Genomic DNA, 14,221 nt, shown 5'->3' with positions numbered 1-14,221 from the left:
TGTATGATGTCCAGAGAACAGGCTAGCAGCTACCATCTACCTTACTAGTTCCCTCCGGCCCTGCCCCGCTTCCCACGTAGAAGGTCAAGGAACAGGCCTCTTACCAGGCTGCATACTCAACTCTGGGAAGAAATGATGGGCTTCTCCTACGGGCCATCCTTCTTCCTTCCCATCGTGGTTAGAAAGGTCTTGACCCAGTCAGTCTGGGTGCTGCTCCTGGCACTGAGGCCACCCCAGCAGCTGAGCCACACACAGATGACAGAGTCCATAAACTGTGACAGCAGTGCAGCACTGGGCAAGGAGCAGGGACACCTCTGTGCCTGCTGCAAGAGCCTGTGTGGGCCGAGGCAGACCACCAGAACCGGGGCTCCCACAGGGCCTGGGGCTAACGGGCTCTGCCTGACCGTCCTGGGGGAAAACCTCTAATGGAGGACGTTAGAACTCGGAAGGCCTTTGAAACGTGTCTGTCCTCATCCGCACTGCAAGCCGTGTTGTGCTGCTCTGTCCCCCCTGAGGATCACTGGGGTTCCTGAAGGGCATTCCCGGCCCCTTGGAGGGTGTGGAGGCAAAGAAGAGCTGGAGAACCCCTGAGGACTGTCAGTCAAGGTAGTGAGCATGGAGTCTGTGCTCACAGTGGCCCCCCAGCGTCTCTCTGGCCGGGGCTGGCACCAAGCAGGGAGTACAGCTTCCATTCAGAGATTTATTCTTCAAGAAAATGAGGAACACTGCCAGGATCACAAAGAAAACATGCAGCAAAGCCAGGACTGGACACCGTCTGTCTGTCCCCAAAGACCTTCCCCCATACAGCTCAGAATATGTGTATTGTCGTTTGGTTTAATTAAGCCAGCCAAGCATCTTCTTCCCCGTATGCTTTTCTGGGAGAACAGCCAGGCTGAGCCTAATAAAGCAGAGCATCTTCCACATTTCTACCAAGCTGATTTAGCTGGTTTCCATTGTCATTTAACGTCCTCCTAGTCAAACGCCTTCATCAACATGGCCTAATCAGCAATGTCCCAGGAGGCATCTGGTAGCAGGACAGCCACCACTATCTCCTCAGCCAGCGGGAGCAGCTGATGGTGGCTCAGTTTTCTGACTCCTAGGCAGACAGACTGAGGAGGTTGGTGGCAGCCCAGGTGTGCTTTGGACCTCTCCCAACTCCTGCTCGTCTCCAGGAACAGAGCCCGGCCCCTGGGAATGACCTCTAGACATCTCAATTGTCCAGTGTGGGATGTTCAGCCACCCCCATAACCCTAGGGCAAGAATCCCTCCCTCACCAATGAGGTAAGTAAGAGGCTATCAAAACAATGAAGGCACTCAGAATGCAGTAGATGCAGTTGTGGGGGTAAGAGCAGGAAGGGGGAAGTGTCACAAAAGCCGTTTTTGGCTTGAGAACTGCATAGTGTTGGAGCCATGCACTCAATGAAGAAGTGGAAAAAGAAACAGTTAAGGAGGAAATCACAGGCTGCCTGGAAAACAGTATGGAGTTGCCTCAAGAAATGAAAAATGGAACTACCGTATGATCTAGCCATTCCACTTCTGGGTACTTAACCAAAGAAAATGAAAACACTAACTCAAAAAGGTACATGCACTTCCATGCACATTACAGCGTTATTTACAATTTCCAAGATAAGGAAACAATCGAAGTGTCCATCAATCGATGAATGGAGAGAGAAGACGTGGTGTGTACATATACAATGAAATGTTATTCCACCATAAAAAGGAAATATTACCATTTGTAACAGCATGGATGGATCTTGAGGGTATTATGCTAAGTGCAATAAGTCAGACAGAGAAAAGACAAGCACAGTATGATCTCACTGATATGTGGAATCTTAAAATAAAACTCACAGATACAGAGAACAGATTGCTGGGTGATAGAGGTAGGGGGTGGATGGTGAGAGAAATGAGGTCACAAGGTACAAAGTTCGAGTAATAAAACAGTAAGTCATGAAGATGTAATGTGCAGCATGGTGACTATAGCTAATAATACTGTCCTGTATATTTGAAAGTTACTGAGAGTAAATCTCAGTTCTCATCACACAAAAAATTGTAACTCTGTGTGGTGATAGATGTTAAATGAACTTATTGGGGTGGTCATTTCACTATATATATACAACATCTAATCATTATGTTGTTCCTATGAAACCAATATAATGTTTTATGCAATTAAAAAAAGAGCTAGCTTTGGCACATGCTAGCTTTGCAACACCCCCTCCACACCTGATGGAAATATTCACCACCTGTATGAGGGGCCTAGGCAGGGTCAGCAAGCTTTTTCTGTGAAGGGTCAGATAGCAGATATTTTAGGTTCTTTGTGCATACAACCTCTGTCACAACTACTGAACTGTGCCCTTGTAGAGCAGAAACCTCCATAAACAATATGTCAACCGGTGAGCCCCAATATAACTGCATTTATAGAAAGGGAGTGGCTGGATTTGAACTAGTGGGCTGTAGGCACCTGGCCCAGAGCGCATGGGCAGGTCACAGCTGAATACCTAAACTGGTTCAACAACCTCGAGCCGGCGTTTAAAGCCAGGGGCTATTGAAATGGCCCAGGCAAGGATGCACAGAGAAGATAAAACTGGCTTCTAGCCTTCAGGGGTCAGGCGGAGGAGGGGCTCGTAACCACCGGGTGGCCAGCAAGAGGGAGAGCACTGGAGAGTGAGCGTGAGGACGTGAGGAAGAGGGCCCAGTGGGGCACAGGGTTTAGGAGGCATGCACTCCCAGGCTCCCAGTGCTTCTGACTCAGTGGCCGGGGTGGTGTTGCAGATTGAGTGTGTTCCCAAAAAGATATGTTGAAGTCCCTTGTGAATGTGACTTCATTTGGAAATAGGTTCTTTGCACGTGTAATTAAGTTAAGACAAGTTCCTACTGGATTAGAGTGAGCACTAGTTCTTATACAAAGAGGAAAAGGTGGGCACACACACACACAGAGGGAAGACGGCCACGTGGACGTGGTGACGAAGGCAGACGGAGGCTGCCACGAGCCGAGGGATGCTGGCAACCGCCAGGAGCTGGGAGCAGCGAGGAAGGTCCTCCCTGGGGCCTTCAGCGGGAGCACGGCTCTGCCCACGCCTTGATTCGGACTTCCGGCCTCCAGAACCATGAGGGAGTACTTTCGTTTTTATGGTTTGAAGCCACCTGAGTTTGAAGTAATTTGTTGTAGCAATCACAGGAAACCAACACAGGTGAGCCCTGAGGTGTATTTCAGACATTTTCCAGGTTGCTCATGCAGGGGAAACAGTGATGTTTTGAGAACCAGAGGCTTCGGTACCTGCACAGGTTAATCTGTTGGCTCGAGGAGATTATGAAAGTTGCCACCTTATCTCAAGGGCCTGAGTCGGGAACTCAAATCAGTGTGTAGAATTAGAGAAACACAGGCTGGGGCTAGGGATGGGGTGGGACGGTGGGCCCGGCACCTGCATAGCAGTGACAGGGAAGGAAGGAGGGTTGCTTTGGCCACCCCCAACCTATGACCTCACCCCTCAAAAAGCATCATGCACTTCAACCACAGGAGGAGACAGGAAGCCCATTCCAGTGGGGTTTGGCCAGGAAGGAGGTCCAGTCGGCACCTTTCAATGAGCCCTCGGGACTGTTAGCAGGTGAAAGCTGGTCCCTTCTGGGGGCAGTCCAGGGATGGGGGGGTGAAAAGGCAGTGGGATGACTCCAGGCCCCAATCCAAGGGACTCCTTTGCCCAGGAGTAAGGACATTTTGTGACCTTTTGCACTGCCTGCCAAGTGACAGCTTCCCCACCACAATCCAGGTCCCTTGCAACTTCCTGTTTCTGGTGGCTCAGAGTGTGGCCCTATCCAGCTTCCCCGCTAGGCTCTTGGCACTAATAAAGCCTCGTTTTTCAATAAGAATTAATGAAAAGTTGAAATCATGTCCTTACAGCTAACTGACTTCTTGATTTTCTTCTTTTTTAAATGTTTTTGAAGTACGAAGACAATTTGAGTTTGAGTATTTTATTTCATTTTACTTTAGCCAGGAAAACACAAGGGAGAGCAGCGGTCTGTGAGATCGGGTGACTTTGCTGCAGGGGCAGTGTGCCCCGGGGTGGGATGGGATGCTGCAGGCAGCTGACAATGTACCTGAACAATTTGCACATCAGTGTGTGTTCTGTCAGCAGACTGGAGGTTGCCAGGCCATTTATAATGTCCCCACTGCTGGAAGCCAGCCCAGTCACCATCAAGGGAGAGAGCAGGAATGACCTGCTTGGGGCCAGTGACCATGTGAAGAAGAACCTCAGTGAGGGGCAAGGGCTACGGCAGAAGTCCTCAGAAGGTCACATGACTGCCGGAGAAGGACAAAGGTTACTCTAGAGGCCCTCAGAGTGGGGGTGTCCCCAGTTTAGGCCTCCCTCACAGCATTCCTAGCTTCCATGATAGGGAACTTTGAGTTTCATGGTTGTGCAGTGTCAGTCAGGAAAATAAGGGAGATGGACCACCTTTGCCTCCCCCACTCACTTCTCAGGTCCCAGCTCTCAGACGTTCTGAACATGTCTGTCTATTCCCTGTACGTTTCCTCCATTTACCCATGTTTCCACCATCACACACACATCTTCTGCTCTTTCACAAACAACAGACACAAATAATCTCCAGTAGTAATCTTTTTTAAAATTTATTTATTTATTTTTAGAGAGGGAAGGGAGGGGGAGAGAGAGAGAGAGAGAGAGAAACATGAATGTGCGGTTGCTGGGGGCCGTGGCCTGCAACCCTGGCATGTGCCCTGGCTGGGAATCGAACATGCAATACTTTGGTTCGCAGCCCACATTCAATCCACTGAGCTACGCCAGCCAGGGCTTCCAGTAGCAATCTTGACCTAGAACAAAGTTTTATTTAAAAGTTTACTTTTTATTGAGGGCCTTCCTTAATGGCAATTATAATTTTCGATAAGTAGGATTATGATATTTAATGCCTCAGACCTCAGATGCAGAAGTTGAATTTTCCAAATAATAGGAGCTGTTTATTTTCAGTCCCATCAAATAAAACCTAAATGATGAATTCTGTGTGAATATTATTTTTAGAGCTACAAAGAGAAAAATAAAGCTCCTATAAATCAGAAGAAAATATAAAAGAAAAAATGGCTAATTTGGGGGTAGGAAAAAAGTCTTAAAAAAACACAAACTGCAAATATTTCTTTAAAATACTTTGACAAGTTTGACTAAATCATAATTTTGAACTTTCATATGAGATACCTGAAAGAGAAGTGGCAAAATGGGAGAAAATAAATGCAATATGTGTCATAGAATGATGATCCAAAATTTGTAGCAAACTCTACAAATCAGTAAAAATGACACCAAAAACTAAACAAAAAATTGAGAAACAGATATAAATTATAAATTTTTATAGCAGGACACATGAAAAGATGCTCAACTTTGCCAATAATTGGGAAAATAAAAATTAAAATGAGGTACAATTACTTAACTCTCAGATCGGCAAACATTAGGAAGTCTGGTGAACAGCATGTTGCTGCAGGTGAGAAACGGCCCCTTTTGTCCATGGCCTTGGGGCAAGTACTCAGCAGCCTTTGGAAAGGTCCACAGAGCAGTGACTGTTGAAATTAAACTGCCTTCCCTTCTACCTGGCAAACCCACTTTTACACTCCTGTCTTAGAAAAAGAGTCAATCGTGTATACAAATAGGAAAGTTTGAGCTCTGCATTACTTGTACGAGGTAAGAACCAAAAACACTGTAATAGGCCGACACGAGGCAATGGTCAGTGAACCATGGCGCACCTCTACCGAGGAATACCACGCAGCCATCAGCAAGACCGAAGGGCCTGACTCATGCTCTCCCCAACACCAGGGAAAGCCACTGTACTTACAAGGTCTCGTTGGTATGACCCCTGAAGGGAAGAAAGCATTAAAAATGTATTTGTAGGAGGGTGCACAAGTAATCAGCCCCAGGGACTGTGCCTGGGGAGGGTAAGTCACTTTTCCCTGGAGACCTTATTATAGTGTTCGGTTGATGTATCCTGTGTTTGCACATTACTATTTTAGCTGTTAAGAGAAAATAATATTAATTTTCAAATTATTTACAAAGCTTTCCAGAGACAAGTTTTAAGTAAAGGAAATAAACTAAAGAACAACATTTGCATTGTACCATTTCGGTAAAAGAATACTCATAAAAAACAGAACTGCATTTTTGTTTCGACTTATGCATGTCAACACTTGAAAACGTGACGGGAGGCTCCAGTCACCACCATAGTGGACGTATGAGAAGAGCCGGGAGGCAAAAAGATTACTATAATGTGGGGGAAAGCATTCGTCAATAACTGGAAACATTTTTAAAATGTTATCTTTGAAAAATAAAGTGAAACTGAGTCAGAAGAAAGTGCACATTTATTTCAATCAAAATAAGTGACATTAAAGAGATTCGTATATTTCATTGTTTCATTTTCTAATGTATACATACTTAGGCTTATTCAAATATCACATTTTTGTAGCATAAGAATGTTTATTTCACAAATAATTTTTAACTTTGTAGCCACAATTTCCCCATATGTTTATATGATCACATCTTTTTCTCTACACTTTCTAAAATTAAGTACAGAATCTGTTAGAAGTTAAAAAAAAAGTCACGTTCTTTTTGCTGAATAATATATTATATTTAACTTAAAGATTATTAACCTTTTGGATATCAAAAACTGACGCCATTGGGGGTCACATTGATTTGTAGGCCCCAAAATAGCCCTGAGGTCTAAATAGGAAAATACCTTTTAGAAACTAACAAAAAACTCTCACTTCGAAATAAAGCACGACGATATTTACAGAATTGTGTCTGGACTAAACGTTTTTACAATTTCCAGAAACCTGCCAGATTTTCAGAAACGACGATGAAAACAGCATCACATTCAGAACACAGAGCTTATATCAAGGTCAAACACCACTGAAACCCGGGCGCCCTGTGCAGAAGTCTGCACGCACACCCTCGGACACCCGATGAACGCCGGGCACGATGGTTTGAGTGAAGAGAATTTTAATGAGATTAGTTTTGTTTATCTGAATGGGGTGTGTTATTCAAATTCCTCAGGATGTCCCAAAGGCTCTCAGGGCTGCTGGTAGCAAGTATGGGTGTACAGCTTCCCTGTATGGTTCTCATCAGACTTGACAGAACTGTGCAGCTGCAAACCAGCTTCCGAACTCCTGCTCCCGAACTGGCGTTAAAGTGCTCCCACGGGACCCCCCAGAACTTCGCCGACAGCAGGTCAACATCTGCCCCGCTCCACCTGGGAGGGCGGCCTCAGTTTGGTTTCCATTCTACATGGTCCATAAAAACAATATAAAGGGGTTGCATCGTGATGAAACAATGTCTCCCCAAACTCAAATGATGTTATTACCTTTGATTAGAGTATCTAACACTTGGGCAGGTTTGGGAAAATCTTAGCACTTCTTAAGGGTGGATTCTATGGTTAACCTGGTGCCAATCTTCAGGGGAGTCGGCCCCCATGCATTAGCCGTGGCTGAATGCCTAGCAGGGCTCTCCAGGCAGAGTCCTCTCCAGCCTGGGGCCTCTCCATGTCCAGGATGTTTCTCAAGGGCAGAGAGACCCAGACCTGGCTACAGAACCTCACCAAGGAGCTCTGATGTAAGTCCCCTGGACAAACACCACCTCTCAAGAAAAAGACCTGCATCATGGCATGCTGGCTGTGTCACGTCGCATTGGCTGGAGCCCTCACAGTGACCTTTGGCTTGCAGTCCTTCTGAATACACACCGTCCAAGCAGGTCACACCTGACATTCCCTGGGAGACACAGCGAAGCCACAGCGGCAGTCACCTTTGTGAGCAGAAAGCCAGGTCTCATTTCAGGTCTCACGTGGGTGTGGGCGCGAGCACTCACCCCTTATCACGCACTGTCCACTGTGACACAGCTCGCTGCTGAGGGCTGTCATTGAGCCGCAGGGGCCACACCTTTCACGCAGGTCTTACTTCAGGCTGGGACAGAGTGAGGGAGTTGCGTATGCAGCTCTGGCATTCACCTGAGCCACTCAAAAATCAGTTAATCAATCCAGGTAGTGGTCGGGCTTTCTACTTTCAAAAATCCTCCAGAGGTAGATCTTTAGCCACTCCTTTTAAATGTTAATGAAGGAATGTGAATTCACGGGCACAGAAGCGAGCAGCTGACTCAAGAGTCACACACAGGAGCCCAAAACAAGCTCTAGGGGCATTGGGGTGCGAGATCGATCGAGAAGGGAACAGCCCGAGTTTCAGGAGGAACCGTTCTTGTTGGCGGTGCTTTGTGGCCAGCAGCAGCTCAGTTGCGATGATGTTCTACCCAATTCCAGTTGTCGTCATAAACGTGACTTTGTTGTTTGATAAGGAGCAATTGTGCTCCGCCTTCATCCTTTCTTTCCCCAGAAGACCCTGGCCCTCCCGGCAGCTGCCCGATGTGACGGGGCTAAGGCAAGCCGGCTGCGGGGGGAACCGAGGCCCGGGCCCAGGGGAACCAGCCCTGAGGGTTTCTGTGCGGAATCTGAACAGCTCCCCGCCACGGAACAGAAAGGGTCCTGGGCACTTGCCCAATACTGTAAACAAGAAAAAGTGCTAGCATTTTATCACATAAAGGACTGGTTGTGACTTTGTGCCTCCAATAGTTTGTGATAAATCTTAATTCTGTCAGGAACAACCATATTGTATTAGAATGGAAAAATGAGCAAGCATGAATCTCCAGGTGAGCCTGGAGGAAAAAAATAACAGTGACGAACAGCAGGGCTGTAACTCATTTCACAGAGCAAACTTAGCAAAATTATGAAAAGGTGGTCTTCTCTCCTCGTGTAGTGTGGACAGGGGGGAAATACGGTGCTCTTGCCAGAGGCCGCGAGAGACAAATCATAGCTCCTTCTTAGTCCTGGCTCATTTATTTACCTCTCAGGGATGCTCTTCTTCATAACACGGTGCCCAGGCTTCTGCCTGGGGACAGCAGGCTTCGCATCCACCGGAGGGCCAGGGTCTGGCCCCACCTCGTGGGATTCAGTTTCACAGACAACAGCCCTGTCTCCGCTCACACTGGACTTCCAGAGACCTGGTCACCCACTGACAGCAGGAGAGAGTGGGCAGAGGCAGCCTGGAAGGGTCCTTCTGCACCCTTCCCACGGGATTTCCCACAAGTCCCATTTTCCAACTGGCATCATGAAATCTATCCTTTTCGGCAAAATGAGCCTCAAGTCTTAGGAAGGCCTGCGGTGGAGATGACAAAGGTGTCACAGTTTCCCGTCTTTGTATTCCCGAGGTGGCTCACGCAGCCTATTGGGAGGGACGTCAGAAAAGCAGAAGTCCACAATGTCCTGTGCTGCATGTCCCTAGCATAGCTCAAGACAGGACACCCAGGTCATTCCAGATGGGCTCTCCCAGTCTTCCCTTCCTCCTTCCCAGCACTCAGCTTGGTGCTGGTCTGGCTGTGGCACACATGATCCACATGAGCATGTAGAAAACTGAGTCATTTCACACCACACACTCCAGTATCAGATGGGAGGGCGGTACGAGCAGCAAATAGCCCACCTATGTGATCACAAAGACCACCATTCCCAGAGGGGGTGAACTTTTGTAAAATAAATACAAGGTTCCCATCCACAAGAGGCCACTGAGAGGCACTGGAGTGACTCCATGCCCACCCCAGAGCCATCTCAGCTGCCAGGGTCCCCGTTGTCCAATAACCAGGAAATCTCAACTGAGGGGCGATTCCCAAGTGTCTCCCTCAGAAACAGCAGCACTGACATAGTCTTAGAAACATTCCTTTTGTCTACTTTCATTGTAATTCACACAAATACTAAAAAATATTAAAATATACTTCAACTTTGCTCCTAACTAAGTTTATATATAAATCCCTGAGAAGGTACCTGTCAACTTGAAATTTCCTATTTATAGTTCATCAACATCAGGAGTACATACAGACACCGCCCCCTGCGCTCTCTGTACATGGGGTTGGGGGTGTTGTCATCTGTCAGGAGAGAAACCCAGGACTCCCTGCCTACCACGGGGCGGGGCGGGGGGGGCACTAAATTCTAAAGCAACTGCACAGGCGCTGGAGAATCTGCTCTTCATTTACTATTGAGTATTTGGAGGTCACGACATGATCATTCAACAGGGACGCCATGTGCCTCCCATTATGGCCTTGCTTTTCTGACTTTTTTAGACCTCAGAGTGGTAGGGCTAGGGATGAGCTAGGCACTTAGCCAAATCTGAAGAAAATGGGCAGAGGAAGAAAAGGCCAGTGAGGACAAAAAGAGGAGGCAGAGTGGGTGGCAGAGAAAACATGTGACAAAGCCAGGAAAACACATGAAAATCAGAGGGGGGCCCATCAGTGCCCCTGGCCCTGACACTGGAGGACAGGGGCTGGTGATGACACTGAGACAAGGCAGCTAGCCATCCAAAGCAACAAAAATACAGAAACACAAAAATATGGTCTTAAACAAAACGCCAGATAGGACCAGCAGGGAGACTGCAGATGCTTTCACATTGGGGACCAGCCCTCATCTCATCATCTCATCCAAGGGGACTTGGCCAATCCAACTCTTAGCCACCAGGGTCCCCTGCAGCCAACTACTACCAGTGATGCTTAAAGGGGGTCCAGACCTCTGAGCCATTCTTCTTGTGCCTTTCTGGGATGAGGAAGGAACTCACTACAGTCTGGGTTCAAAAGCTGAATTATCACCACAACTATTCCCCATCAGTTCAGGTGTAGTATGCAATATTAAGGGTTTGGGGAGGTAAGTATGAGATCCCTAATGGCTCATTGCCCGATGGTGCTGGCTGGGAGGGGACAGAGAGAGGTCAGTGCCACTCCCACTCGCAGCACGAGACAGCTGAGCATTGGCCCCAAAGTAGCAGGGAGCACAGTTTGACCTGCGAATCCAGGATTATTAAAAAGGCCTTCTAAATCTGTCTGTAGTATTTTAAATCTTGAGCTCCCAAGCAGGATACTATTTAAATAAAGTGCTGTCAGTAGTGCATATGTGACATATTCTACAACCCACATGGCCAGTAGAAGTTTTCAGTGCTTTACAGATTTGGGAAAAACTAGCATGGACAGGAAACTCCCACTGAGAGCTTGGGGCCCAGAGCAAATCACGTGTGTGCTCTGCCAAAGTCCCCGCAGCTTGGAAACCCTACAGAGTCAGCGTGAGGATAAACTGAACCTCGGGACAGGTATCAAAGGAAAAAGGAAAGTTCACACGGCGAACCTTTGGAACTGCGTCTGGAGGAGGGAGCCACCCGGCCCACCGGAGGAGAGTTTGGCTGGAACTCGCCTGCTCAGAGTCAGCTCTCACCCCTGCTCTCCCAGAGGCTACTGCCCTCCTGCCCTCCTGCCCTCCTGCCCTCCGCGTCAGCAGTTTCCACTCCGGGCCCCTTCTTCCTTTTGCACGGTCTCCTATTCTAACAACATCTGAATTCAATTTATCAAAGAGCACATGACTTGATTTTGTATTTCTAATAATAATTTATTAGAGTTGCCCCTGTTTGGTTAGGACGTTTTCCCTCTTATATCTGTTTTTGAATACGGTAAAGATGTAGTATCCAGCTTATCTGAAATCCCGTGCTTCAAATGAGTTTAGTTCTAGCAATAAATACGTTGCTCTATGCACCATTTCATGCTTTGGCAATAGGTATTTCTTCATTATTATTAGTGTATAAATAAGAGAGCTTGAAAAATAAGATACAAGGCAATCTGATTCCTGTCTCACTTGATCATTTTGCTGTGAAAATGCTGCCACCAAATAGAAACAAATATTTGGCATCACTTAGTGAAATCAGCAAGAACACACAGGGTTGTGCATACCCAGAATGAAAAGGTAAGGCAAGATCAAAAACAAAGAGCAAAATGGGGGAGAATTTCACAAGTTCCATATGAAATCATAGTGCTATCACAAATGATTATTGCTAGAGACAGTATTTCAAACAAACGCTCTTCAGAAAAAAATGCATTAAAACTGTTTTAAATACAAACAGTCCCACCACCAGTAAAATGTTGCAAATTGTATCATGATTTAAAATACAAAATTATACAGAAAATGCCCTTTGATAAATTGCTTTTAAAATTTTTTCTTGAGGTTCTAAACGCAGACTTAGGCAAACTGCCCACTAAGTGTATCGAATGCTAGGGGAACTGGTTTTAGGCAAAGCAGTCTGTGCTATGCCCACCTCACTCTTGGATGCAGGCTGAACAAACACGGACAGCTTTCTGGCCCCACAGAGGATACTGCCCCGGAAGGCCCTGAGCAGCGAGGGTGGGCGGGAGGCGCACCTTTGCTGGCACTGAGCCACGCAGACTCCCCACAGCCTCCTCTGGGGACCCTGGGTAGCGCGGCATCCAGACCCAGCTCCCCTCACGTCCTTTTCCTCCAAGGCACCACCCTTCTTTCCTTCTCCGCTGCTGCCACCCGCTGCTTCTCCGCCTCTTCCGCCTTCTTCCTTTCCTCTTTGGCCTCCTTGTACCTCCACTTGGGGAGCTGCAGGTGGGAGCTGTCCTTGGTGCTGCCCTTCGCAGGCACCCGCTCGGGCTGGAAGGTGGGCGCTGGTGCCTTGGTGATGCGCACCCTGGGGATGACCACGCCCGGCCGCATGCTGCTCCTCCTGAGCAGCTGTAGGGGCAGGAGACTGGCCTTCGGTGGGGCATCTGGCTGCTGCAGAGAGGGGAGGCTGGCTCTTTGGGCCCCCTCTCTGGAGACGCCCCCAGCGTGGGAGGTCTGGATTCGCTCCTCAGTGCCCTCCGCCTTGTCCCTCTCCTGGGCAGATGTGCCCAGGGCCCCAGGAGCCTCCAGGATTTCCTGCACTGCCAGCCGCCTTTTTCCCACACAGGGGGGGTTCTCGGGGCACACGGTCTGGCAGGCGATGGCCACAGCAGGACTGTAGAGACTCGTGGTCATCTTGACCATGTGGTCCAGGACCCCTCCATCCTCCAGGCCCTGGCGTGAGCGGTGGGTCAGCGTGGACCGCACAAACTTGGTGAACCTCTGCAAGCAGTTTTTGGAGTCTGCAGACTTCGAAGCCCCCTCGAGGGGCAGCGGCAGCTCTGGTTTGTACCTGTCCCCAAACTGCTCCGGGAAGGGTCGCTCCAGCAGCCTCTGGATGAGGCGCACCGCTTCCATCCGCCCCGTGTAGGTGGCCCACTCCTGCGGCGACATCCCGCGGCGGGGGTCCCTGGCGTGGACGTCTGCCCCTGAAACACACAAAACAGAAACTGTCATTCGAGGAGGCAACAAGGGCCTTTCCCTTCCACAGACAAGAAAAGAAAATCACTGGAATGAAAACAAAGGTCAAACTTCCAAATAACAGAATCTGCCCCCGGCCAGGCGGATGAACCTGCCTCTGACCGGCACCTGCTGCATTTGCTATTGCAACACGAGGGCATCTTTCAGTGCGCCGTCTAATGGCTTGTCTGTCCCAAATGAAACCACCTGAAGTCAGCGCCTCAGTCTTGGAGTTTTTAAAGAAATGAGATTTCATGGCTCTTCATCAACGGAGAGATGACGACAACAAAGGTGCTGTGTGAACATGGGGTAAGGCTGCTAGAAGGTTCTACAACTGCTAACGGTCACAGTCCCTCGCATTTATTGATCACCTCACCTTTCCCTCACAGACCCTGTGAGGGTGGTGGTGGTCATTATGTCACAGAAATGTGAGGCCGTTCGCGTGTCCAGTACAGAGGCTACCTCTCGCTTGCTTTTGTTTCCTCAACACACAACGTCCCGGTTGGCAGGCGGCATGCATTTCGTAAAGGGTTGTTACAGAATGGATGGTAGTCGCAGTGGGCAGGGGGCCTGCCTGAGGCCTTGGAGCTGGTCAGGGAGCAGGTCCCCGACCCTCACCCCCGTGCTCTTCCCCCCACCCCACGCACGGGGCGGCCCCTGCCTCAGGGACGGTTTTCTGAGTCAGCCGGGCCAGGCTCTAGTTCAGGGATTTAATCAAACACAAATCTAGGTGTGCCATGATGGCATTGGGTGGATGTGGTTAACGTCCACGCACAGTGGACTTGAAGTCAAGGAGACTACCTGAAATAAGGTGGGCGGGCCTCGTCCAATCTGCTGAAGGTCTTAAAAACAAAAGATGAATTTTCTGGAGAACAGGGACTTTGGCTTCAGGACTTCAGCATCAGCCCCTACACAGGTGTCTAGCCCACTGGCCTGCCCACGGATGTCGAGCTTGTCAGCGTCCCAAACCACATAACCCAATTCCTGGAAACAAATCTCTTAATAAAATAAACCTCTTAAAATGTATCACCCA

The 14,221-nt window shown here is 48.5% G+C and overlaps 1 protein-coding gene across 1 annotated transcript in view; it reads right to left on the bottom strand.

The window, feature by feature from the left end:
- Positions 1-6,325: 6,325 nt before the first annotated feature.
- ANKRD33B (ankyrin repeat domain 33B) overlaps positions 6,326-14,221 on the bottom strand; it is a 63,315-nt gene continuing 55,419 nt past the window's right edge. Inside the window, exon 4 of the mRNA XM_045847872.1 lies at positions 6,326-13,157. Within this exon, the coding sequence (XP_045703828.1) occupies positions 12,325-13,157 (833 nt within the window). The 3' untranslated portion in view covers positions 6,326-12,324. The remainder of the gene's footprint in view (positions 13,158-14,221) is intronic.

This window comes from Phyllostomus hastatus, unplaced genomic scaffold (genome assembly GCF_019186645.2).
Source record: "Phyllostomus hastatus isolate PE091 unplaced genomic scaffold, TTU_PhHast_1.1 phas_contig_58, whole genome shotgun sequence".
NCBI classification, from domain to species: domain Eukaryota; kingdom Metazoa; phylum Chordata; class Mammalia; order Chiroptera; family Phyllostomidae; genus Phyllostomus; species Phyllostomus hastatus.
Note: the sequence above shows the minus strand (reverse complement) of the source record. Positions and strands in the feature narration are given on the sequence as shown.